This window comes from Sus scrofa, chromosome 16, assembly GCF_054392235.1.
Source record: "Sus scrofa isolate SSC_HxYL_T2T_F1_AM1 chromosome 16, Sscrofa_HxYL_maternal_Yorkshire_Landrace_v2.0, whole genome shotgun sequence".
Taxonomy (NCBI): domain Eukaryota; kingdom Metazoa; phylum Chordata; class Mammalia; order Artiodactyla; family Suidae; genus Sus; species Sus scrofa.
In genome coordinates, this window is record NC_139398.1 from 56,141,093 (window position 1) to 56,167,559 (window position 26,467).

The following is a 26,467-nucleotide window of genomic DNA, read 5'->3' on the forward strand; positions in this document are numbered from 1 at the left end:
AATTAACCATAATAAATAACAATTCAAGTATTTAGTGCTAATAAAGATGTAAAAATAGACACATTCACATGTCTTAGGAAATTAATTTTCAAAATATTTTCAAAGAAGCTGGAACAATTTTGAAATTAGCATCAACCGATTTTTAAATGTTTATATTGACAGACCAACAGAGTGCATTTCCAAGGATAGATCCTAAGTCTAGAAAATCTTAAGTTCAGAAAATAATTTTAGAAACAAAGATGTTCATCGTAGCTTTATAATACTGAAAAAATGGGAAAACTGAATGTCCACTGTAAGTCAAGAATTAAACAAAATAAGGTACATCTATCCATTTATTTAAAAATAATACTGCTGGAGTTCCCGTGGTGGCGCAGTGGTTAACGAATCCGACTAGGAACCATGAGGTTGCGGGTTCAGTCCCTGCCCTTGCTTAGTGGGTTAATGATCCGGCGTTGCCGTGAGCTGTGGTGTAGGTTGCAGACGCGGCTCGGATCCCGTGTTGCTGTGGCTCTGGCGTAGGCCGGTGGCTACAGCTCCGACTCGACCCCTAGCCTGGGAACCTCCATATGCCGCGGGAGCGGCCCAAGAAATAGCAACAACAACAACAAAAATGACAAAAGACAAAAAAAAAATAAATAAATAAAAATAATACTGCTTATTTGTCAGCCACAATAAAAGGTGGCTGGCAAAAAATATTTTAAAAATTAAGAGGCAATAATAGACTAATTTGCAGCTGTTTAAATAATGTTTCTGAAATATTTCAATAAAATAGGATGTGTTTATGATATGCCTAGTGAATAAAGATAAATCTGAAATTGATTACACTTAAATAAAACAGCATATGCCGAAAGGTTACTAGTAAGAGTAGTTGCCTCTAAGTGGTAAGTTTATGAGTTTGTTTTTTTCCTTCCTTATAATTTTTTAAATTTTCAAAATTTTATAAATAAAAAACAAATTTTAGAGTGCTCCTTCAGAGCTATCAATGCAAATGTTTAAGAACTCTAAACTTGCCACAATAGTGCCAGTTTACCTGTTACAATAATAAACTGCATTATTTGGATCCAATTCTATTGCCTGGGTGTAACAATCCACTGCAGCAGCATAATTTTCTTCTTTCATGTGGTTATTGCCTAAAATAAAGTAATAAATAGGTACAGTAAGTACAATATACAGAAAAAAAAATCAATTCTGAAAGATACATTTTAATCATAGAAAACACAATAATACAAAGAAGGGCTACATGATTTTTCGATCACACAGGAAATAAATTTTATATTGTACTAGAGTTGATACTCTTTAGCCTTTGGTGTGCTTAAATGATTTTAACAGTGCAGAATCTTTAAAAGTTAATGTTTGGGTTTTTTTTTCACTTTTTAGGGCCACATTTGCTGCATATGGAAGTTCCAAGACTGTGGTTGAATAGCAGCTGGAGCTTCTGGCCTACCCTACAGCCATATTAACACGGGATCCAAGTCAAGTCTGTGACCTACACTACAGCTCATGGCACGCTGGATTCTTAACCCACTGAGAGAGGCCAGAGATCAAACACGCGTTGTCATGAATTTTTGGGTTCATTACCACTGAGCCACAGCAGGAACGCCTAAAAATTAATGTTTCAGGAACTCCCATGGCTCAGTAGTTAACGAATCCGATGAGGAACCATGAGGTTGCAGGTTCGATCCCTGGCCGTGCTCAGTGGGTTTAGGATCTGGCGTTGCCGCAAGCTGTGGTGTAGGTTGCAGAGGCAGCTCGGATCCCTCATTGCTGTGGAGTAGGCCGGCAGCTACAGCTCCGATTGGATCCCTAGCCTGGGAACCTCCATATGCCACGGGTGTGGCCCTAGAAAAGGCAAAAAAAATTAAATAAAAATAAAAAAATTAAAATTAATGTTTGAATATCTTATAAAACCAGAATTCAATAAGTGAGTAAATGTAACAATCATAATTATTTCATGGAAAAGTCTAATCCCTTCTCACCTTCCTTATCTTCATCTCTCTCTTTCCTTTCAGAGCTGCCCCGCCCCATTTCAGGGAGAACACCCTCCACAATCACTTTCTCAGTCTAGACCTAGTCCTTCACTCCCTCCCTGTCAAAACATACACCTGCTGATGACCAAGTGCTCAGAAGTGAGCAGGTAAGCTAGAAAAACTAATCATGTCAATATGTTATTGGGTGATAATATTTTTAAGCGCTGTCTCCTCCAGAAATCGATTCTTTTATAAAGGACATTACTGAAGATTAATTTCTAGAAAGACAGAATTTCAGTTACCACAGCTAGCCCACAGGGCACCAGGCTTCAAGAAGGGCATCTGCAGGTACACCTGGCAATAATTTAGCTACGTTAATAACTGGTCCCAGCAAAATGGGGGATTTTCTGTGGCTTTCTTTTGTATTCCATTAAATAGGGAAAAAAGTGTCATCCTCACTTGTAAGAACCAACACTCAAAATTGATAATTTTAAAACACTGGGATTAGGAGGAAGGATTTACACCACAAAAGCCTCTCTTATTCCCTGAGCTTTCTCTAAACCAGAAGCTCTATTAGCCTTGTTTTTTTTTTTAACAGATCCATAGCTACTTTATGGGAGGAGACTGTAAACTTGTAGACAGCAGGAAAATTAAAGACAGGTAGATAAAAACACTTAAAATAATCCAAAGTTTACTGCAAATTAAAAAGCACAAATGTATATAAAGCGTGGTTGCTAAATGAATATAAAAAGTGATTTCTACATGATTTCTCTTTGGGATCATAAAAATGTTCTGTAATTGTAGTAATGGCTACACAATACTGTGAATATACTAGAAACCAATGAATTACTACACATTACAGGAGTAAATAACATGGTATGTCAGTTATAGCTCAATAAAGCTGCCCCAAAAGAAATGAATATAAAGCATCTAAGAAAACTAAAAGGATTACATAGGTTTTTATGATTAAGAAATTAACTACAGCCTCGGTACTTAAAATAGATTTGCTTCTTCCATGTTAAAAATTTAAACTTTCTGGGTTATATGGATTTTCTTGTTGCTTCTGAGTCTTTTTGTCTTGGGATGGTATTTCTTGGGTAGTAGTAAAACCTGTTGTTTGTTGTTTCCTATAAACTACATCAAGTGTATAGACACGAAATATGTATTGTACTATGTATATATATCTATACATATTAATGATAAAAAGCTTCAAGTCACAAAATATTCAAGATACAAAAACTCAGGACACAGATATTTGTGAAGATTAATATAATTAAGCACTGTACAGTGCTTCACAGTTATACATAGAACTCTCCTATCTCCTTTATCCTCAAGTCCACCCTTTGAGATATGCCTCTACTTCTGTGTCATGGCAGGGAATGACAGCAATGAACCCTTCTTGGTTTTGTCTGATCGTATTGCAGCTCTTCAGCAGCAAAGCACATAAAAATACTTGAAAGCAACTTTCCAGGAAGGTACTTCTTGGCCATGATTAACACAGGTAAGTATAACATGCAGCCTGGAAAAACTCTATGCTTGACAGTCTACCATAGCCAATTGTTTTCACATGAATAACAAAACCTGAATAAAATGACAATTACTTTAACTTTATGTGTATTGTGTCACAGATGTGACATGTCTTAGTGAAAACAAAGAATAAGAGCTTCTGGTTAAAGGCAAGAGCAGTAGGTAATTCAGTCTATCCTTGCTGCTACAGTAAATGAGCCTCACTCTGCATATCCTGTCAACCCTCAACTTACTAACAGTCATTATATCAAAACAAAGTCTACAGGGAATGCAATCTCCCAATGCTCTGCCATGCAGAGGGAGTAAACATGAAGGACAAAAATAAAATTTCAATTTGCCATTCGGCATTAGAGCTAAAGCAAGAGAACTGCAAAAGCAAAATGTCAGTGCAGCATATATCACATCACTGAAGATTTCACACACTACAAAATTCTAGTGGAAGGAAAAAGAAACATCAGATTAAATTGTTTTGATTACAAACTCATACATGAAAAGTGCATTTGTATCTGGATAGTTTAAATCCAAATTCTTTGGGGAATATTAGATCTTAAAAGACAATGAGGATCTGCTTGTTACTTTATCTTGCAGGGAATTTATGGAAGTCTTAATTCTAAAACTTTAAGTCACTGTAGTGTTATCATTTCTTAGAGGAAATAAAAAATTGACAACTGGAGTTCCCATTGTGGCTCAGTGTGTTAAGAACCCAACTAGTATCCATGAGGATGTGGGTTCAGTCCCTGGCCTTGCTGAGTAGGTTAAAAGATCCAGCACTGCTGTGAGCTATGGTATAGGTTGCAGATGCAACTCAGATCTGGCATTGCTGTGGATGTGGTATAGTCTGGCACCTGCAGCTCCGAGTCAACCCCTAGCCTGGGAACTTCCATGTGCCACGGGTACAGCCCTAAAAAAAAAAAAAAAAAAAAAAAAATTGTAAACTGACACCAGTCTATGTGTATAAAACCGTACTTCCTAATGTAATCCAAAGAAGATAATCATACAATAGTGAATAAATGTAGACAAAGATATTAAGACAATGTGACTTAGACTTACAAAATTATCTGTCTAGGTAAGTGAATCGTGGCCTACCATGGAACATCATTAAGCCAATAAAAACAGTGATACAGTATAATTTACAGACCTAATAGAAAGGGCCAGGCCTCAAAAATAGGAAAAGCATATTTTTTTTATGTCTATCTTTTTAGACACCAGCTGATTTTTTTTTAAAATTAAACTAAACCGCTCTGAACAATTGCTGAATAGCTTCTGAACATTCCACATTCCCTAAAAACTCTCTACCTATAGTACGGGGTCTGTGTTGGCTCTCATTCACCACCAAAGATCAGGACTCTGCCCTACTGCTCCTTAGTACAAATCTTTTAGGCCCATCTTGGCTCACCTCTATAGTTTAACATAACTGACATGATGGGAAAAGTGGAACACAGATCCTCAATGGTGACGCATTTATTAAAACCAAGTATGCTGCAATAGCCACTATGAGAAAATTTAATAACATCATTATCAAATGTGCTACTTAATAAATCTTTAAGTGCCATATACATATATTAACATATTTCAATGAACTCAAAAATACTAAATATACAAACAAAATATTACTGAAAAATCATTTTCATGTCTTTAATCAAGCATAAAGAATTTGAGATCCTAGAGTATGCATAGCAAATACAAGCAATCACCTTTTAAGTGATTTGTTTTGCAAGTTTTACTCACAACAGATCTGCATCTCTTGGAGTTAAGCCATACCTATATTGTTCACAAGCCATTCCATATTTCCAGGCTTCTTCCCTATCACATTCATTTCTGTTTCACAAAAGCCATGTAGACATAGGACAATCCAGTTTTGGCAATATAAACCAGAATCTAATTGGTTGACCGAGTCACTTTCCCCAGAGTTTCAGTAGTTTACTAAATATGAAATTTTTCTATGAAATATTCACCTTCATCTTTTAGTTGGTCAGCTTTTCCCACATCTTCAGGCACTGAGTTTGAGAGAGGCAGAATGTCATTCTGAAATTAAATAGAATACAGTTTACTTCCATTTAGCTGCATGAAGAGTCATCCCAGAGAACTATAAGTTTAATGAAGATGTACCATTATTTAGGAAATCATCTGTAATTCCATGTCATGGGCTCTAACATCTAAATAACATTATTAGCAAGAAATAAGGGGAAAGTGCTTTTGCATACTTTAGAAAAATGAATATGTGGAATTTTTCTAGGAAAAAATGGGCAAATATGACTCAATTTTTTTCACTTGCTTTCACTATACCTGGAAATCCTGCTTTATGAACAAAAAATGGAATCAGTATACAAAGGATAGTAATAGAATTATGTTCAAGCAATTGTTTTTTTTTGTTTGTTTGTTTTTTGCAGTTTTTTTTGTTTGTTTGTTTTGTTTTTTGTCTCTTTAGGGTCACACCCATGGCATATGGAGGTTCCCAGGCTAGGGGTCTAATCAGAGCTGTAGCTGCAAGCCTAGGCCACAGCCACAGCAATGCTGGATCTGAGCCGTGTCTGCGACCTACACCACAGCTCACGGTAACGCTGGATCCTTAACCCACTGGGCGAGGCCAGGGATTGAACCTGCATCCTCATGGATGCTATTCAGATTCATTTCCGCTGAGCCACGACAGGAACTCCTGTTCAAGCAATTGTTTAGTGAAAATTTTGAAACATAATATTAATATCCTAAGAGAAAGCTACTTAAGTCAAACTCACAGGTACCAAAAAAAGCATTTATAATACAATATTATTATTTAAATATATGCCAACCTACACACACATGCACACAAGCAGAAAATCAAAGACTGGAAAGGTGTACACAAAAGGTTAACAGCAAGAACATCTGGAAGTAAGGTTTTTCAGTCTCTTTATATCATTCCATGTTGTCCAATTTTTTAAAAACAATGGCCATAGGTTTATTTCCTCATAAGATAAAAAGCAGCGTAAGATTCTTGTTTCTAGCACCAATTATCACCCTCAAATGACTCTTTTGCAATAATAATATTCAAACCAAAGGTGCTTATGAAAACTAAACGAAAATTTAAAAATATCTTTAGGGGCACTGGAAACATAATATATTTTTCCATTTTTGAAACATTCTTTTAAAACTGATTGTTTTTATATTTTATTATTATTATTATTACTTTTGGCCGTGCCAGCAGCATGTGGAAGTTCCTAGGCCAGGGGTTGAACCCGAGCCAGCAGAGACCCAAGCCATAGCAGTGACAATACTGGAGCCTTGACCTACTGAGCCACCAGGAATTCTTAAAACTGCATTGTTTTTAAACTTGACTCTAAGTTCAGTTATGTTTACATAGGTATATCTTAAAAAAAAAGCATAATTTGTAGCTAATATACCTATATAAGATACTTAAAATGCATTCACCAACCTTTGCCTTGACTAAACTGTCAATAAATTTGCCAGCTCTAACATTGGAAACAGACTTTGCTAATTACAAATATGTGTAAAGCTAACCCTACAAAGTCACTATAAAGTATGAGTTACTCTTATTTTTAAAAAAGTCTTTATCAAACAGTTTTTCTAAACATAAAGTATTAGAATAAAAAAGTATAGAATCAAAACAGGAACTTTAAGAAGCAGAGGTCACTACATAAAACTGTGTAGTCACTCAGGAGGTTAAGTGCAGCTCAAAGACGCGGTAGTGCCCTGCAATATTTGCTTTAAGCATTCCTTCTACTTCAATCTTCTAACAAGCCTAGACAGTTTATGCGTGGGGAAAAACAGTGACTTTGGGGGTCAGAAAAATAGCGTGTTGAAAGACAGATTATAGGAGTTTCCATTGCAGTTCAGCAGGTTAAGAACTTGGCTAGTATCCATGAGGATGTGGGTCCGAACCCTGGACTCACTCAGTGGGTTAAGGAACTGGCACTGCTGCAAGCTGCCGTGTTAGGCTGAAGACATGGCTCGGATCCTGAGTGGCTATGGCACAGGCTCCGATTCTGGGAACTTCCATATGCTGCAGGTGTGGCTTTAAAAAGAAGAAAAGAAAAACAGATTATAATCCATTCTGTCTTCTAAATCCTTCTGAATTATTTTAATGAAATTGCCACAGTTTTACAACTTTGAAAATTAATTCTAATATTCATTGAATACATTTGAGCAGCCCATGATGTGAGGACCAATATTATCCACTTATATAATATAAATGAATCCATTTAGTATACAAATTTAATTGGTGGGAAAAGCAGTATCTTAAAAATAAATCGTCCAATACATCAACCAAGTACAACTGGTGAGGCAATCGCTTCTTTAATTATAACAGTCTTGTTGCTGCTTCAAACAAGTTTTAGACTTTCTCAGCCCTAGTCTGCTAACAGACACATATGTATTGAAGGCATAGCTGTTAAATAGAACTATTAAAGGATTGATACCACATGTAACAATATGTAGATATAGTATGGAGCCAGTTTTAAGAAACCATATTTTAAAAACAGTAAGCAACCAATTTTTACAATTAAATACAAACAGAGTGAAATAGAGAGAGAGCGAGAGCCGTATTCTAACAATGTAAAAGTCACTCTGAGCTTCCTGGGAGGAAAAAAAAGTTCTGTTCTCTTCAGCCCTAGTCAGTGGTGAAGGAGCTAAAGAGTGAGTAAATGCAAGTGCTATCTCAGGCATCCAGGGGTAAAGAAGGCTTTGGCCAGATCCAGCCATATCTAGCCTCCTACACAGGGCTCCCTAAGGAGGCCACAAGCTCAGACAATAAAAGAACCACAGAAACCAAGAGAAGAAGAAAAGGAGAATTTCCTGATAAGGACCACAGAGAGGTGACACTAACCTCTTATATCTTGTCTGACAATTAGAATTCATCCATGGGATGAATAATGTCTGACTGTATTATCCTTTTTCCAAGTATAAAAGGAGAGGGCAGTTTACTGTGAAATTATCATCTTCATTGCATCTCTAAGAATCTCTTCCCAATCAGTTCTAGAAACAGACTGTGTGATATTCTTAGCAACATGCCTGCCAGGCTGAAGGAGATACACAACGTGTTTCAGCTCTTCTCCCGAGTCCTTCATTCTGCACTGAAGCTTAAATACAGAGTGCTAAAATAATAAAAGGAATTCACATGGCACCAAAAAGTAATGAAAGACCATATGGGAGTCCCCCCGGGACCCTAGACTCACTAACCTGAAGGTTTTTTGGTTTTGGGGGGGTTTTTTTGGTTTTTTGTTTGTTTGTTTGTTGTCTTTTCAGGGTCACACCCAAGCATATGGAGGTTCCCAGGCCAGGGGTTGAATTGGAGCTGTAGCTGCTAGCCTATGCCACAGCCACAGTAGCGCCAGATCCGAGCCACATCTGCGACCTACACAATAGCTCATGACAACGCTGGATCCTTAACCCACTAAGCAAGGCCGGGGATCAAACATGCATCCTCATGGACACTAGTCAGATTCATTTCCCCTGAGCCATGATGGGAACTCCATATTTTTCGATCTTCAAGTCCATATTTCCTGAAAAGGCCAGAAACCAGAGACCACGTAAACAGTCTTCTGAAACAGGGATCAGAACACAGGTTTCAGTCTTGATTTTGCACAACTGACCCTGAAACTTTCCCTGTTTAAAGAGACCCATTAATGGCTAAATTTGATAAAAATCTCCTTCAAAATGATGATGCAATTCCTGATGATTGAATTTCTATATGGTTTCTTCCTGAACATTACAATTTTTATTTTAACACACATTTCATGTTTTCTGGGAATATCAATTCAGATGTCAGAAATCTAAAAACACCCAGATACTGTAGGGGACTTAAAAAGTCAACTAAGATATATTAATAATATAAAAGGTGAGAGGATGAAAAGAGTTACCAACATGAAAATCTAAAGCATATTAAAAAACTATCTTTGGAGTTCCCGTCGTGGCGCAGTGGTTAACGAATCCGACTAGGAACCATGAGGTTGCGGGTTCGGTCCCTGCCCTTGCTAAGTGGGTTAGCGATCCGGCGTTGCCGTGAGCTGTGGTGTAGGTTGCAGACGCGGCTCGGATCCCGCATTGCTGTGGCTCTGGCGTAGGCCAGTGGCTACAGCTCCGATTCGACCCCTAGCCTGGGAACCTCCATATGCCGTGGGAGCGGCCCAAGAAATAGCAGCAACAACAACAACAAAAAGACAAAAGACAAAAAAAAAAAAAAAAACTATCTTTTATGCTGTGAGCTGTGGTGTAGGTTGCAGACGCTGCTTGGATCCCACATTGCTGTGCTGTGGCTGTGGCTAGCGGCTACAGCTCCGATTTGACCCCTAGCCTGGGAACCACCACATGCCACAGGTGCGGCCCTAAAAAGACAAAAGACAAAAAAATTTTATTTTTTAGGCCCCAAATCATATCTATGTGTACCAACTATCTTATACCCAGGAAGAAGTTGGTTACTTAAAGCCTGGCCCCTCAAATACTGACAATCCAACATTATATTGCAGTCATACTTAGATAATCATATAATGATGAGAAAATGATGACAGCTTACCTTACAGAAGGAATTTGTGAACATTTCTGTCAAAGGCTGTGAAACTGCTAGATGTGTATCTTCTGGGCTGACTTTAAAAACTGTCTCCAAGCACTGAATTGCAACTTGAAATAAATTTTAATAGTGAAAAAAAATTAGCAACCTAAAAAAGGAAACAACCTTTTTTTCTGGTATAAATCTGCACTCTGCAATCTGTGATAATTCAGCATTTATGATCACAGAACATAAGGAAAACTAAATGGTTCAGCTGCGTAGAGATTTCTGTTTATAGACCAGCTATTGAAGGAAGACAGCTTGGTTTCTTATTTCTCACTTAAAGAAAAATGTTACCTAGAATATAATTTCTTATTATATGTATTACATCATACTCTTGTTAAAGCAAGTCAATAACAACATATTCCCCATTATCAATATCTTGAATAAAACTTTTTTGGGCTGCACTCTCAGCATGGGGAAGGTCCTGGGCTGGGGACCGAACCCATGCCACAACTATAACCAGTGCCATAGCAATCACAATACCAGAAGTTTAACCCACTGAGCCACAAGGGAACTTCTTGAATAAAACTTTTCAAAATTATCTTTTTTTTTAACGTGAGAAATAGAATTCTCAACCTGATTAAAAATAATAAGATAAACAGTCTCTGGAATTTAAGGAGCACTAAATATTAATCCTGGTGCACTTACTTAAGTGAAGATAGTTTGACTTTTAAAAATTCATTCAGGCATGCAAATTTACCAAGTACCTACTATATGCAAGATGCTGCTCTAAGGTGTTAGATATACGACAGTCAACCTAACACAAAAATCAGGATCCACATGATGAAGCTTACACTTAATAAACAAACACAATAAGTAAAATACATGGCACGTTCATCCCTATGTCCCTATTGTAAATAGTAGCACTATTTACAATACTCAAGACATGGAAACAATCTAAGTGTCCACTGACAGATGAATGGGTAAAGAAGATGCGGTATGTGTGTGGATAGATAGATAGATAGATAGATAGATAGATAGATAGATAGATAGATAATCTCAGCCATTAAAAAGAATGAAATAATGCTGTTTGCAGTGACATGGATGGACCTAGAGATTATCATACTAAGTAAAGTAAGTCAGAAAAAGAAAGACAAATACTATATGATATTGCTTATATTTGGAATCTAAAATATGACACAAATCAATATATCTACAAAACAAAAACAGACTCAAGGAGATAGAGAACAGACTTGAAAGTGCCAAGGAGATGGGTGGAGAAGGGAAAGATTGAGAGTTTGGGATTAGCAAATGCAAGCTATTATATACAGGATGGGTAACCAACAAGATCCTACTGTATATCACAGGGAACTACATTCAATATCCTGTGATAAACCATAATGGAAAAGAATATGAAAAAGAATATACATGTATAGCTGAGTCACTTTCTATACAGCAGAAATTAACACAACGCTTTACTTGCATCAACTATACTTCAATAAAACTTTTTAAAATATATGGCATCTTAAGAGGTAATAAGTGCCTCATCTACTGTGGAGTATGACAAGTAAACCATTACGGCAAGGGTACAGACTGGATAGAAAGACAAGCTGGGAGATACGCTAGAAAGAAGTCTGTGGTTGGATGACAAGACATCTTAAATATTTTTAAAGGATATAGACTTCATGCACATGGACAAATGGAAAGCCATTGAAGATTTTAGTGAAGGAGAATAACATATCTGGATTTGTGCTTAGAACTAAAAGTCTGGTAAGAATGCTGAGAATGGATTAGAAAGGGAAGCTGAGGGAGAAAATCAAAGCAAAAAGCCAGATGGTTTCCTACTTAAATGACCTAGACAAACAAGGAGACTGGGACAGTGACAGTGAAAGGTATATCCTGTCCTTTCTCCAAGTACTCACTGAGGGGAATGGAGGCTGATTCTTATCCTGAGTTGAAAAGCGACTCAGTTACTAACTACCAAAAGGCAAAGTGTCTTTTAGATAGAAAACAATCCACTGTTAACCCATTCCTTTCTCTCCCTTTCTATCTCTGCCGAGTAGTTGTTCCTGTACTTCAGTGGTACTTGCACTAGATACAATGGGCCACAAAAAAAATGGCTCTCATTGCTATGAAGACATAATTTAAAATAAAGTATTATTAATGATAGTAGAGGAATGTAGGTATGTATGTATATATTTGTTTTTGATCAGCATCCTTCTTCCTCCCTGATCAGATTGATCATTTCTTTTACTGTACCATGTAGTTAGTTGGTCCATGTTTCTTCTTCTTTTTCGTCTTTTTAGGGCTGCATCCGCAGCATATGGAAGTTCTCAGGCTAGGGGTGGAATCAGAGCTATAGCTGCCAACACCACAGCCATAGCAACTCAGGATCTGAACCACATCTGCAACCTACATTACAGTTCATAGCAACACTGGATCCTTAACCCACTGAGCAAGGCCAGGGGTGGAACCCACATCCTCATGGATACTAGCTGGGTTCATTAACCACTGAGCCATGGTGGGAACTCCCCATGTTTCTATTATTGTACTTATCATACATATTACACTATATGCTCTTAAATATCTGTCTCCCATATTAGATCATCTCCTTGAGGACACTTTAGCCAAGTCTGGGAAATAGTAGATGCTCAATAAGTTTAATTTACTTCACTGTTTACAGTGGAAATAACAGTTTAATTTCAGAGAAAATAAAACAAAAATAAAATTTGTGGTAGAGAGCACTTATTCTCCCAAAAACATTAATCTACAAACTCATGAAAGATGAAAAGAACCCAACCAAGGCCTTAACCAGAACCAGAGTATGGAACTTCAGCGCTAAACAATAACAGGTGAAAAGGCCACATAAAAATCTGAGAGATTTTTTTATGGTCTATCTTGTTGAGGCAATCCAGTCCAGCTCCTTTACCTCTGCTGGAACTAACCTTAGTACATTGATCTGGCACATTCTAGACACAATCAAGTACCACTAAAGGACGTGGCTGTTTTGTTTTAAACACAATCATTCATTTGTTTTTAAGCCACTTCACTGAAGCATGAGTGACATGTAAGAAGCTGCACATATTTAACAGACACAACTTGATGAGCTTGAGACTAAGTATACACACATAAAACTGTCACCGCCATCAAGGCCACAGACACAAACATATCTATCACCTCCCAAAGTTTCCTCTTGTCCCCTTTATTGGGGTATGTGTGTGTGTGTGTGTGTGTGTGTGTGTTAAGAACACTTCACATAAGATCTACCCTCTTACCACATTTTAAGTACACAACCCAGTTAGCTAAACAGTATTGTCTCCAGAACTTATTTATTTTGCGTAACTGAGACTTTCTACCCTTTGACCATTACCTCCCTATTTCCTCTTACCTCAGTCCCTGGCAACCACCATTATGTTCTCTGCTTCTATGCATTTGACTATTTTAGATTCCACGCTAAGCAAACACAATTGTTTTGATAAGTAAACTTGCTGCCAAAATGTTTAGTTTTCAACACTAACACGTATTTAGAGAGACATATGGTTTAGTGAGAAAAGCCCCCACAGCCTTGAAACTCAGGACTCTCATTATCATTATTAATTCAGAAAACAAATCAAATAACTTGGGTACAATAATTATCTTATTTCTACCTCAAGATTCTCATTTATGAAACTGGGATTATTACATGTGATCCTTCTTTCAGGAGGTTATACTTAGGAATAAGTCCTAGAAATCTAAAGAAATTCTGTATACAATTTTGTTCCACTTTAATACCAAACAATAATAGTCTGTTTGGTGCTAATGAGAAGGACAAAGAATTCTACACAATAATACCATATCCCATCTGTATAGCACTTTCTATTAAAGCTTCTATATGCTATATACCTGCCATAACCATTTCTGATTCTCTTGACAAAGCTATTAGATGGATAGGAGGCAGGGAGCTCCACCTAACAGACTTAGCAATTAAGATACAGACCAGGGAGTTCCCGTCGTGGCTCAGTGGTTAACGAATCCGACTAGGAACCATGAGGTTGCGGGTTGGATCCCTGGCCTTGCTCAGTGGGTTAATGATCCGGCGTTGCCGTGAGCTTTGGTGTGGGTCACAGACGCGGCTTGGATCCCGCGTTGCTGTGGCTCTGGTGTAGGCTGGCAGCTACAGCTCCAAATAGACCCCTAGCCTGGGAACCGCCCATATGCTGCGGGAGCTGCCCAAGAAGTGGCAAAAACACACACACACACACACACACAAATACAGACCAACTAAGTAAGATGCCCAGGATCACTTGATTTCAATTCATCAATTCAAGTGAGCAAATATTGATTGAGCACCTATCATGCGTCAGGCGCTTTTCTAGATGTTTTGTATATTACAGTGAATAAAACAGAAAAGATTCCTAACCTTTTTAGGCTGCATTCTCATGGGGGATGGAGAGATACACTGTAAACAAGAAACTTAAGAAGTAGAACAGGGCGAAGAGGATGGGATGCTCTGTGGGGAGCAGGGCAGGAAAGCAGGCTACAGATTTAATGGAGTACCCAGAAAAGAGGACTCGAAGGAGATGGGAATATTACCGTTACCTGGGGGAAGAACATTCTATGCCAAGAAAATAACTGGAGCAAAAGCCCTCAGGAAAGAGAAAGGTGGTGCATTCAGAGTAAGGAAATTAAGTTGACTAAAGCCTAGTGAGAAAAAGGAGGTGTCTGCAAACAATACATCACAGAAGTCCAAACTATATAGATCCTTTAAGCAACGACTAAGTAACATGAAGAGACACAGCAGGATTTTGAGTGGGAAAATGATGGAGTCTGACATATATTCTGTTTTAGAGGATCACTGGAGGCTGTGTTAGGAACAGTCAATGAAACAGCAAGGATATAAGCAGAGAGACCTGTTAAAGGCTACCACAGTTGGACAGATGAAAAATAGTTGGTGCTATCCCAGGGTAATATCAGTGGAGATGGGAAAATGTCAAGATATATTTTGAAAGTACAGCTTACAGGATTTATGGAACAATTAGATGAAGAGTCTAAAGAGAGGGAAGCGTCCAGAATGAATAACAAAACTTTTGGAACTGAAAAGCTAGAGATGCCATCCACTGATATAGGGAAGTTGTGGAAGAGAACAGATTTTGGGTGGGAGGATCAGGAGTTCAGTTTTGGAAATGTTCAGCTTGAGATGTCTCTTAGACATACAAGTGGTGATAGCTAGTAGGCAGTTGGATATAGAAGTCTGGAGTTCAGAAGAAAGGTCTGGGCTGAGGGGATACACTTGAGAGATACCAGCATATAAATAAAGGATATTTAAGGCCAAGAAGCAGAACTGTATTACCGAAAAAGTAGTGTAGATAATGAAGAGAAGAAGATCAAGCGCTGGAGCCTGGGTATTCCAGGTAAGGGAGAAGAAGAGGAGCCAGCAAAGAAGACAGAGAAAGTGCAAATAATCAGAAGGAAAAAAAAAAAAAAAACTTGTTTTGAGAGTATGAGGTATCCTGGAAGCCACGTGAATAAGGTATAGCTTGGGGAAGCGGGTGAGGAGGCAATCATTCACTTTATCAGAGGCAGCTAATAAACTGGATGAAGACTGAAAACTGACCATTGAACTACATAACACAGAAATCAATGATGACTTTGATTGGAACAGTATGAGTGGAGAGATGGAGGCAATGGCCTATCTGGAGAGGGTTTAAGAAAGAATAGATGGAGAGGAACTGCAGAAATCAAGTACGGACACTCCTTTCAAAGAATTTTCCAGAAGGGAGAACCAAAAATGTAGACAATATTTCAGTGAGGGAAAGCGTGAGTAGTAGTATGGCAAGAGTAATTAATTATTGTCTTTGATTTTTTAAGAATGGAGAAGTAATGAAAAGTTTATATTCTGATGGAAATGATCTCGTAGAGATTGAAAATCTGCTGATATAAGACAAAGAGGGTGAAATAACTAGCGTGAGAGCCTGGAGTAGGTGAAACAGAATGGAATCTGGTCTGCCAATAGAGGAGTTCCATTTAGACAGGACAACGAGACAGCAGCAAATTGGAATCTGTTTGGGAACGTAGGGAAATTTCTCTGTGTTGTGTGGATACGGGTTTGGCAGTTTGGGATTGGAGGGGAAAAAAATGGACACATAGAAGGATGTTCAACCCCCAAAACAGCAACCAATGATATATATCTGTGGAGAATGTCACACAGAAAATGAAATAAAATCAAGGCATCCCATCCAATGCAGAGAATGTACAGAATAATGTACAAGAAAAGAACTACAAGACTGGTGGTTTTTGATGCTTGATGAAACATGAAATTCAGAGGAATATCTTCATTTGGATTTGGATTTGCTGTCGAGTTGTATAGCTTTTGATTTGTGTACTTTATGAAGGCTAGGTATCATGATTTCATTTTAAAAACCATATTGTGTTTATGTATCTATTAATAGTTTATATAAAGATATTTTTCGTTCAATTTCAGAAAAAAAATAGAAAGGACAATGAGTAGTTCATCTATGGTGTTTTAGTCCATCTGGGCTTCTACCACAGAATATCATAGATGGGGTGGCTTATAGACAAAGGAAATTTATTTCTCATAGTCCTGGAGGCTGGGAAGTTCAAGATCAAGGTGCCAGAAGATTCAATGTCTGGTAAGGACCTGCTTTTCAGTTCAAAGAAGGTACCTTCTTTCTGTGTCTTCACAAAGCAGAAGGAGCTCTCTAGTGTTTCTTTTATAAGGGCACTAATCCCAATCATGAGGACCCCATCCCATAATACCATCATATTGGGCATTAGGTTTCCACATATGAATTCTATGAGGACACAAATATTTAGTCTGTAGTACATGGAAACAGACAGGCTGTGAGTACAGATGCTGCTGTGTGGGTAGATGGGGAGAGGAAGTCTGTGGAAGTTGTTTACTTATTACTTCAGTTTTCTTGGTGGAGTAACAAGCAAGGTCACCAATGAAAAGTGGGTACAGGAAAGGAATGAGGTTTGGGGTTTTAAGTGGTCATCTAGGAGAGCAAAAACATGAATGAACTTGGAACAGAAGGCAGCATTAAAGGGCCACTTGAGGCTCATGGTCATGAACCCTAAGTGAGACTAGATAGCAAAGTTGTGTGCTTTGTTCCATCTATACATGGTCATGTGGAGTAGGTGGAGAGCTGAATTTAAACAAGGTTGGGTTTTGCAAGGAAGAGAGAGGTAAACAACAGCATGATTATAATGATCAACCATGGCATTTAAGCTTTAAGAAGAGGGGTGTGAAAAGGTAAGGGATCAACAGCTTGGAGGTACTAGTAGGGTCAAAGAATTGGCATGGGGATTTTAGAGGTAGTAAGTTGGAAGACAAGCAGTACTGTCAGAAAGTGAAATGTTTAAGACGGAGGATAAAGACAAGATCTAGGGAAGAGTTTCTCATCCTCAAGAACTACTGACATTTTGGACTAGACAATTCTTTATTGTTGGGGACCATCCTACGCATTGTAGTATCTTTAGCAGCATCCCCGGCCTCTGCCAACTAGATGTCAGGAATACCAGCGCCACCCTCCACTCCCCAGTTGTAACAATCAAAAATATCTCCAGATATTACTCAATTACCCAGAATTGAGAACCACTAGTTGAGGGTATAACCAAGCAGGTGAGTGGCTGAGATCACTAGAGGAGAGGTCAAGGAACTGAGTGCAGAGAGAACTAGAAGAATCGACTAAGAGGGTATTGCAGTTGCCAAGAAGTAAGACAGGAGTAGTGCTAGAGAATGAGCAGGAGCCACGACAGTCAAAACATGAAGCATATGTCAGCCGATGACAACAGTTAGAAGGGGTGGGTGACATAATCTGATGACAAGGCTCAAAGCTGACAATGTACCAGCTTCGCCACAGTGGTAAAGCTTGTGTTAGAACTTAGGCTCCTCTCCTAGGGCTTTTTTAAATGTCTAGAAAGTGGGCAGATATTTCCATATGGTTTCATAATTCAATTAAATTAGACCCACGGAGTCGAAAATAGGGATGGGTCAAAAACAACTGGCACCATTTCTGACTGCCATATATAACACACAGCTGAAGGCACATATTTTTGGCTGAATACCATCCTAAAAATAGAACATAACATCTTGGTTTTTTAAAAAACTCTCAACTTTCTTTCTGGCCCTTAAAAGTACTGTGTTGCCTTTGATGGAAAAACAAACATATTTTAATAAGTGATTCCATCTATCTGTTTGCTACAGAGCAACCGAAATCAACATTTTCCTTAAATAGTGAATCACCTTTATCTTCACACAGTCTAACCATCAAGGAGCAAAAAAGACCTTAATATTAAATGGACTGATTGCAGTGTTCTCCTACTGTGTATCACCTGCTTCTCTCACTGCCACCTGGAAGGACATCATCTCACCAGACTGCAAGCAGATTTAGAGCAAATGCCCAATTTCATCCCTACTTCCTAAAAGTATATTCGCAAGGGAAGTCCTTGTTGAAATTAATAGATGTGTTCCCTTTACAGGAGAAAGAGCTTCAAGATGGGAAATTCAAATTGTATTGTAATTTATTAATTTCTCCCAAATGCACTGTCTCACTGCAATAATTAAGTCTCTAGGCCACAAGGAAGCTGGCTGGGCTCATTGAACCTCCACAAGCCCATCTGCAGAATTCTATCTTGTTATGGTTATACTGAATTTAAATTTTCTAATGCATAAACATGAAGCGGAAAATATGGTGTCAAGGAAACACATGATGCTATCATCTAAGTTCTGCTCAACTTTACAGATTACTGAATCTAATATTTAAAGCTTATCTAAAGCAAGGGTGAAATCCTCTCATTCCAAGTCCCCCAAAAGGAAGTGTCAGAGCTTAACAGTGACATAATTACTAGACTTTTACCTAGTGCTTTTATAATGACTAAGGAGTTTTCACACACTGATTCTAAACTGGATGCTTCCCTATTAGCAAGAGACAAAAGGATCTTCAGAATAAGAACCAGGCTTTAAACCTCAGTTTGTCACATATTAGCTATATTATGTTATTTTATCTAGTTTCATTTACTTATCCATTAAATAGGTATAATGCTAACTTAACGGTTACTGTGGAGGAAAAAATTCCCTATAATATGAATAGCATAGTTCTGACACATAATAGTTGTTCAATAAATAAATGACAGTCCTCTCAGCTTGTTAACTGAAAAAATTAAAACAAGCCTCAGAGAATGAAAACACCCATAACCTTATTGTAAGTTCTCTTTCCTTGAAAAATCAACAAAATATTCTGATTTTGACATAACAGGTCATAAAGTCAAGCTTATAGCTATTTTGTCTTTATTTACAATTACAACACAAAAGAACATAGAGAAGAGGTGCTTACCTTCCAAACTTTCCTGCTCATCTGAAGTATAAGCATCCATCTGACTTTGTTCCCGTAAGAAACGAATAACTGCATAAACTAGGTGCTTAATGGATGACATTTTAAAAGCTTAAACACTTTTCCTTGATAAGAAAAAGAAAAACACTGAACTAAGTAATTTCAAAGAATCGGTGAAGATTATTAATTGCAAGGGTCATCAAATTAGATTAAAAGTAAAAAGCAAAAACAAAAACCTGTATTACCCTCATTTCTTTCTCTTTTCAAAGAATCAACAGAGCACAAAATATCAATATGGTAATATATGACATTGTTTCATTTACCCTCAGTAATATTAGGTTATGTTAAAACTTGCAAAAATAAAATTTTTCTCAAAATTTGTACAACATAAGCGTAGATTCTCACTGAACAGCTATAACTTAACTATACATATGGTACAGATCCAGAAAAGGATAGGGGTATAGAGATAGAGATGAAGAAATCCCCAAAAGGCTTTAGTACCAAGTTGAAGGAGATTTCATACTGCTGACTCAGAAGCTGATCCACGCTGAGCATCTTCCTCTATTTCATGAGACTTTTTAAAATGTATGCATAATTTACACTCCACCTACTTTTATAGGAGGAGACAGTTATGTGACATGCAAATATATTACTGAAAGGTTGTTCAACCATTGAGTGTCATTTGTAATAAAAATGGTATTTCTATTTCGTCAACAGACATGTCAGAAAATCATTAGGTCGATGGATACTACAATCCCAGAGATGCTCTCTGCAGTAGCTGTGCTCTCGTGGACAAAGTGGAAGCTCCCGGTCATGTTCATTCACATGGAATACTATCGCATCCAAACAGTGGCGCAGGGCCAGCCGGCATTAATGGCTTATTTCCACTAAAGCGCATTATCTATCTGCTCCCCATGTTCCCTAATTCAAAGCCAGGGTGTGGTACCCACCGCTAGGATGCTTATTATTTGTGTGCTTATTTTAAAGACAAGCCCAGCCTCCAGGCCATGGGGTTGAAAGCACTAAATAAGGCCCCAGAGCAGAAGGTTGAAAAAAGAATGGGGTGGGGGGGGGAGTGAGGGGATGCAGAAGGGAAATGGAGAAGTCCAACCTCCTCCAGGCTTCTCTCCCTTCCTGTCCCCAGAGCACATAGACCTCCTTCTCCCTCCCTTCGGTACCCGGGCCTCGCCTTGGCCCTGACAAGGTTTGCTGCGGGTGCGCGGTGCAGGCCGGGTCTGGGGCGGCGGGAGACGCACCCTTCCCAGAGAGAAGCCCCTTACCAGGCAAGAGGACGCGAGACGGTGGCAACGGGCCCCGGGGGTCTGTAAGCCGGTCCGCCTGCCCCCTGGTCCTCGGGCTTGAGTCTGGCCACGAATCGCAGCACTGCCCACGGTGGCACAAACTTCCCCGGCTCCCAGGCCGCCGCCGCCGCCCCTCAGCCCACCCGGCTGTGCTCTCCGCTCCCAGACGCCGGGTCTTGACAGAACCGCCCCCCGGGCGGTGCTAGAGGCACGGGGCGGGGTTCAGGCCTGGGCGGGGCCTGGGCGGGCCTGAAGTGGGCGCCGGCGTGGGACTGCCGCACGTGGGAAGGCGCGGGCAGAGCGGGCCGCAGCCGCCGCTGTTGCCTCCTTTGCTAGGCCGCCGCAAGGCTTGCCAGCGCCCCGCATACCCCACCCCCAAACCAGAGGACAGCGCGCCCGGAGCCGCCGTCGCCTCTCGGCGCTCCCATGATCGTCCGGTGCCTTTCGGCTGCGAGACGCCTCCACAGGTACTTCCTGAGCGCGGTTTAACCTTGACCGTGGGCGGGGCGGGGTCTTCCGCCCGGTTCGAGCCAGGCGTCCCGGCCCAGCCTTTACCGACAGCACCCCTGTGACGCTCCTGGAACCCTCCCTTTCTACAGCCCACATGGTCTACCCCGAGGGACACCTGGCGCGGGAACTTGGGGCCACCTTTTCTTCCTCTGCTCCCTTGGGAGGGCATCCATTCCCCTTTGTTTGGGACTGCCTCAGCTGCAAGCAGGGAGACTGGTCACAAGCCCGGCCCAAAACGAATGCAGAAAGACGGTCGGGGTAAGAAAATTATTTCACTTTCACCCCCATCAGAACTGCAGACCTATCGTTGAAAGTGCTTACAGCTGTTGACTCGAGTAACAATTCTCCTTTACCCTTCATGCCCATCGTTAGCATATAAATCGTTTAACATCCACATGGGATGAAACCTCTAGGGTTTTGCTGCTTATATCTGTCCATGCTTCTAATTTCCTTTTTATTTAACTTACTCCTCATAAAACATTCGGCCTCTTGCCGGGGCAAATTGGCTTGGCCCAAAATGGAGGAAATGATTGTTTGGACACGGTTTGGGGCAGCCACAGCTGCTGTTTTGGATTGCTTCCTAGCGCCCTAGCCACACCCCCTCTGCAAGATGGTGTGAGAATTAAATTCTTTGCACGGATGCACTGGATGGAGTGGTTTTCAAAAACAATGCCACTACCACCCCCATTTCCAAATCTGGCCTTGACCTGAAAATCCAACAGAAATAGAGAAAAGTGTGTTTCTTGCTAGATCCTTATAAAACTACTTTGGACCATATCGCTGAGCATGTAAGCTTTTTAACAGTTTGCTATTGCACCTTGCCACTCATCTGTGTGGAGCTTTGTACTGTTCAGTCCTCATAGTTTGGGGCATCCAGGGACAGTAGTAATCATAAAGAGTTAATGTGATGATTTTGACCATATTTCAGGCTGTCCTTTTAGTCTGGAGGCTGCAAGTGGTATAGCTGTCAAAAGAAGCTGTACCAACAAATGAAGAAATACATATCTTTATATGACACAGGTGTGAAAAGAAAGAATAAATTTTATATAAGGCAGTTCTTAAACTTTTTAGTCTCAGGGCTCCTTTACTGGTCAAAAATTACTGAGGACGTAAGAGTTTCTGTGGTGTGTGTTATATCTTTCCAAATGTACCATATTAGAAATGAAATCAGGAAGATTTTTACAGTAATAGTTTATTTTTGAAACAATAATAGGAGTTCCCTGGTGGCCTAGAAGTTAAGGATTCATGCTGTGGCCTTGGTTCAATCCCTGGCCAAGGGAACTTAGGCATGCCACAGATGGGGCAAATAGTAATAATAATTAACTCTTTACACACCTAAATAACACTTTTAATGAAAAATAACTATTTTTCCAGAATGTCATCAAAAAAATCAAGTAAAATGACATTGTAGGTTTTACCCCCTTCGGTCCCCCCCCCCCCCCAGGTATTTTTATTGTGGTAAAACACACATAGAATTTACTATCTTAATTATTTTTAAGTGCACAATTTGGTGGCATTAAGTATATTCACATTGTTACATAATCATTACCACTATCCACCTCCAGAAGTTTTTCATCATCCCAAACTGAAACTCTATCGATTAAGCAGTAACTCCCCATTATCCCCTCTTCCAATCTCTGGTAACCACTATTCTTTCTGTTTCTGTGAATTTGACCCTTTTAGGTACTCCATACTAGTGGAATCTTACAATCTGTTTTTCAGTGACTGGCTTATTTCACTTAGCATAATGTTTTTAAGGTTCATTCATGTTGTAGCATGTACCAGAGTTTCCTTCCTTTTTTGAGGCTGAGTAGTGTACTATTCATTGTATGGATATACCACATTCTGTCTTTCCACTCATCCATCCATGGACATTGGGTTGTTTCCACCTTTTAGCTATTTTGAATGATGCTGCTGTGATCATTAGTGTGCACATATCTGTTAAAGTCTCTGCTTTTGATTCTCTGCAATACCATTTTACACTCCATTGGCAAAGCACTGGAGTCCCAGTTTTTCCACATCTTCATCAAAAGGAGAGGGGAAAATTATACTCACCTGTGCTAGAAAAACCTAGTTCTCCCTTCTCCTGTACTGATACAGAACACTTCATTTCTGACACCTCTGATTACCAAATGTGTGGAGGTTTTTCCACCATAACAAACAGTTCTCTGTGACCCCAGCTGGATGTCCTATAATTTAACTCACTTCAGCCACTTTCTACCTGGAGATAATGTCAGATCCCATGAGACTGCTCCCTCTCCATGTAGATGCCATTTGCAAGTCCATGTTGTCACCTATGCTCCTGGCCGATTGGCTGTAAATCTGAAGTTTCCACAACCCTCTCCTTAGGCTTGATTAATTTGCTAGAGCAGTTCACAAAACTCAAGGAAACAGTTACTTACACTTAGCAGTTTATTAAAAGATATAAGGATACAGGTGAGTAGCTAGATGGAAACATAGCACAAGGTTTTAAAGGATGCTAAGCACAGGAGCTTCTGTCCCTGTGATGTTGGGGTATGTTACCCTCCCAGTGTGGTTGTATTCAGTGACCTGAAAGTTGTCTACCCCTATGCTATTGGGATTTTGTGGAGGTTCCATCATGTAGGCGTAATCAATCATTAATTCCATTTTCAGTCCTTTTCAATAGAATGAGCTATATAGGGCTGAAATCCAAGCTTTTAATCACAGCCTGGTTTTTCCAGTGACCAGCTCTCATCTAGGAGCCCACCCACAGTCACCTCATTAGAACAAGAGACACTCATATCACCCAGGGCATTCTAAGAGTTTCAGGAGCCCTGTGTCAGGAACCAAGGTCAAAGACCAAATATTAGAACAAAAGATGTACCTAGTGCTGTTTTCACTTAGGATATTACAAGGGTTTTAGGAGCTCTCTGCTGGGAATCAGGGGCAAAGACCAATGTATATATGTTTTCTGTCAACTCACATTACCTTCTGAAGATGGAGAGAGAAAAATATAGAGCATTTTGAGCATTGCCTGGCTAAATCCATTATTATTGCCACAGTAATGCTGTATAGCAAACTAAATCTCAGTTAAGTACAGTGGTAAATGTTTATTTTTGCTGACAAATCTACATGTTTGTCGGTCAGTGTTTCTGGTCCTGACTGGGCTCATTCTGCACCTCCTGTCAGCCATGGGTTTGTGTAGGCAGCTCTGCTGTTCTTGGCTAAGCCCTCTTACATGTTTGGGGATCTAGGATGCTGCAGCCACATGGCTCTTTCACCTTATCTCTCATCCTCCAGGAGGCTAACTGGCTTGTTCTGATGGCAGTGGCAGGGTTCCATGAGTGCAGGATTGTATAAAGACCCTTAGAACTGGAACATCATCAACTCTGCCACTTTTTACTGGACTGGCCAAAAGAAATTCCAGGGCCAGCCCAGATTTAAGAAATGGGGAAACAGACTTTGTCTTTGGATGGCAGGAAATTTTAGCAAACTCAAACTGTAAGAAGGCATAGATGCAGAGAGAGGTAGAGAATGGAGGCCATTTTAGCAATTAGTTGGCCACATTGACACATAATCGCTCAGTAAATATTAGCTCTTATTTTTACATTTGTGAATTGCCTAGCTGTATTTTGGAGTTTTCAAATTGAGATTATTGATTTGTAAGAGCCCTTCATAAATGTTGCAGTTTTTTTTCTCTTTGAATTTTGGGGTGAGTTGTTACTGCTTTTTTGCATTTTTGCCCTACAAAAGTTTAAATTTTTAATGTAATAATACATATCCGTCTTTTTTCCCTTATGACACTTGCCTTAATTCTCATGCCTAGAAAATCCTTCATTCCCCCCAAATTATAAGTTTTTTTAAATCAACCTCCATTTCTTCCAGCACCATTACGTTTCTTTTTTCACAGTTTAAACCTTTCCCTGTCATTAGGACTGACTTTTCTTCCCCCCTGGGGGCTGTGTTGAAAAGAGAAAGGCTTGCTATTATAGAGCAAATAACTGAGTCACTTATCATGCCTAACACTTGCCCATTTCTGGAAAAATGCTTTTCTTTTTTTCTTTTTATGACCACATCTGCTGCATATGCAAGTTCCCAGGCTAGGGCTTGAATCAGCTGTAGCCACATCCACAGCAATGCCAGATCCTTAACCCACTAGGCTAGGAATTGAACGTGCATCCACACAGACAATATGCTGAGTTCTTAACCTGCTGAGCCACAGTGGAAACTCTGAGATGGACACTTATTGAAAGTCTTTTTCTGATTATTAAGTGAAACAAAAAGGAAATCACAGAAGCTGCAGGAAGTATTAGAGAAAGTCCAGCTTATAAAATATGGGTTTCTGATTTACCATTACTTTGGAAGACTTTGTCCTATTCCACCTCCTCTGAGATTATCTCTACCTCCTGCTTAGTATTCAAAATTATTCAAAAGGATACACTCTTATTTCTCAGCCACACTTAGCTGCTATCTTTGATACCTCATCTTATTTGTGATCAAGACCAAGAGAAAAAAATTCCTTTCTTGCCTCACATCATAGGCAGGGTTGTAGTGACTAAAACAATCACAGTTTTCAGATGAAGCCTGCTTGCCACATTGCATGACATCTGCACTAAAAGGGCTGCATTGTTAGATCTTATCATTGTAACACTGAAAATTATACATATATACAGCTTTCAGATCCCCATAGGAATTCTTTTCTGCCAAGACATAACATAGAGAAATACAAATTATTTATGTGACAGAGAAGTAAATGAGTAATATTAGATTACAAATATCAATTGGACAGCTTTTTTCAAAGTCTCTTATTCAGCAACTTTTTCATTTTACAAATATTTATTGAGCACCTATTATGTTATTGTTTAATCTCACTATCACCTATCCAAAAATAAATTTACAGCACTTCCTTTGAAAATCTGCTCTTTCACCATTGTTCTGTGTCTCAGTGAATGTCACCAGTTACCCAGTTACTCAAAGCTGTTCCTGGCTTTTCTCTTTCACTCCTTTTCCTTCAACTAACATGTCTTCAAATTCTTTCTCTTTTCTCTACTCAAGGTACCAGCACTATAATCCAAAGCTTCATTGTGAGTCCCAGCCTTAATATTTGTTTCCTACTAACATACTTTCCTTATGAAAATAGAGATCTTTATGAAATGGAAATGTGATGTGTCACATGAATTTTAAAATTCTTCTTTTGATTGCCATTAACCCTAGGATAAAATTAAAACTCTTTCATATGGTTTATAAAGCCCTGTACAGTCTGACTGCGACTTCATTCTCCCAGTTTTTCTCACTCAGTGTTTCAGCCAGACAATTCATATCTTCATCTCCTGGCCTTAAATTAACATGTTAATCTCTTTATTTGGAACATTCATCTCTTACCCTACC

The 26,467-nt window shown here is 39.2% G+C and overlaps 2 protein-coding genes and 1 pseudogene across 13 annotated transcripts in view; 2 read left to right on the plus strand and 1 right to left on the minus strand.

Moving 5' to 3' along the window:
• The window catches only part of SGTB (small glutamine rich tetratricopeptide repeat co-chaperone beta), a 41,110-nt gene extending 20,315 nt beyond the window's left edge, over nucleotides 1-20,795 (minus strand). For both annotated transcript variants that reach the window (XM_005672495.4, XM_003134011.6), the window contains exons 1-5: nucleotides 20,588-20,795; nucleotides 19,311-19,432; nucleotides 10,000-10,103; nucleotides 5,450-5,519; nucleotides 1,031-1,130 (exon numbers count right to left, since the gene is read on the minus strand). In XM_005672495.4, coding sequence (XP_005672552.1) covers nucleotides 1,031-1,130; nucleotides 5,450-5,519; nucleotides 10,000-10,103; nucleotides 19,311-19,410 — 374 coding nt within the window. In that variant the 5' untranslated portion in view covers nucleotides 19,411-19,432; nucleotides 20,588-20,795. The remainder of the gene's footprint in view (nucleotides 1-1,030; nucleotides 1,131-5,449; nucleotides 5,520-9,999; nucleotides 10,104-19,310; nucleotides 19,433-20,587) is intronic.
• On the plus strand, nucleotides 16,090-16,259 carry LOC100513443 (DNA-directed RNA polymerases I, II, and III subunit RPABC4 pseudogene; annotated as a pseudogene).
• A 73-nt stretch (nucleotides 20,796-20,868) lies between the features above and the next one.
• The window catches only part of NLN (neurolysin), a 108,948-nt gene continuing 103,349 nt past the window's right edge, over nucleotides 20,869-26,467 (plus strand). For 5 of the 11 annotated variants that reach the window (XM_005672490.4, XM_085001614.1, XM_085001613.1 and 2 more), the window contains exon 1: nucleotides 20,869-21,075. Coding sequence is in view for 6 of the 11 variants with exons in the window: in XM_085001613.1 (XP_084857739.1) it covers nucleotides 21,035-21,075 (41 nt within the window). In the remaining 5 variants the exon portion in view is untranslated. 11 annotated transcript variants of the gene reach the window in all.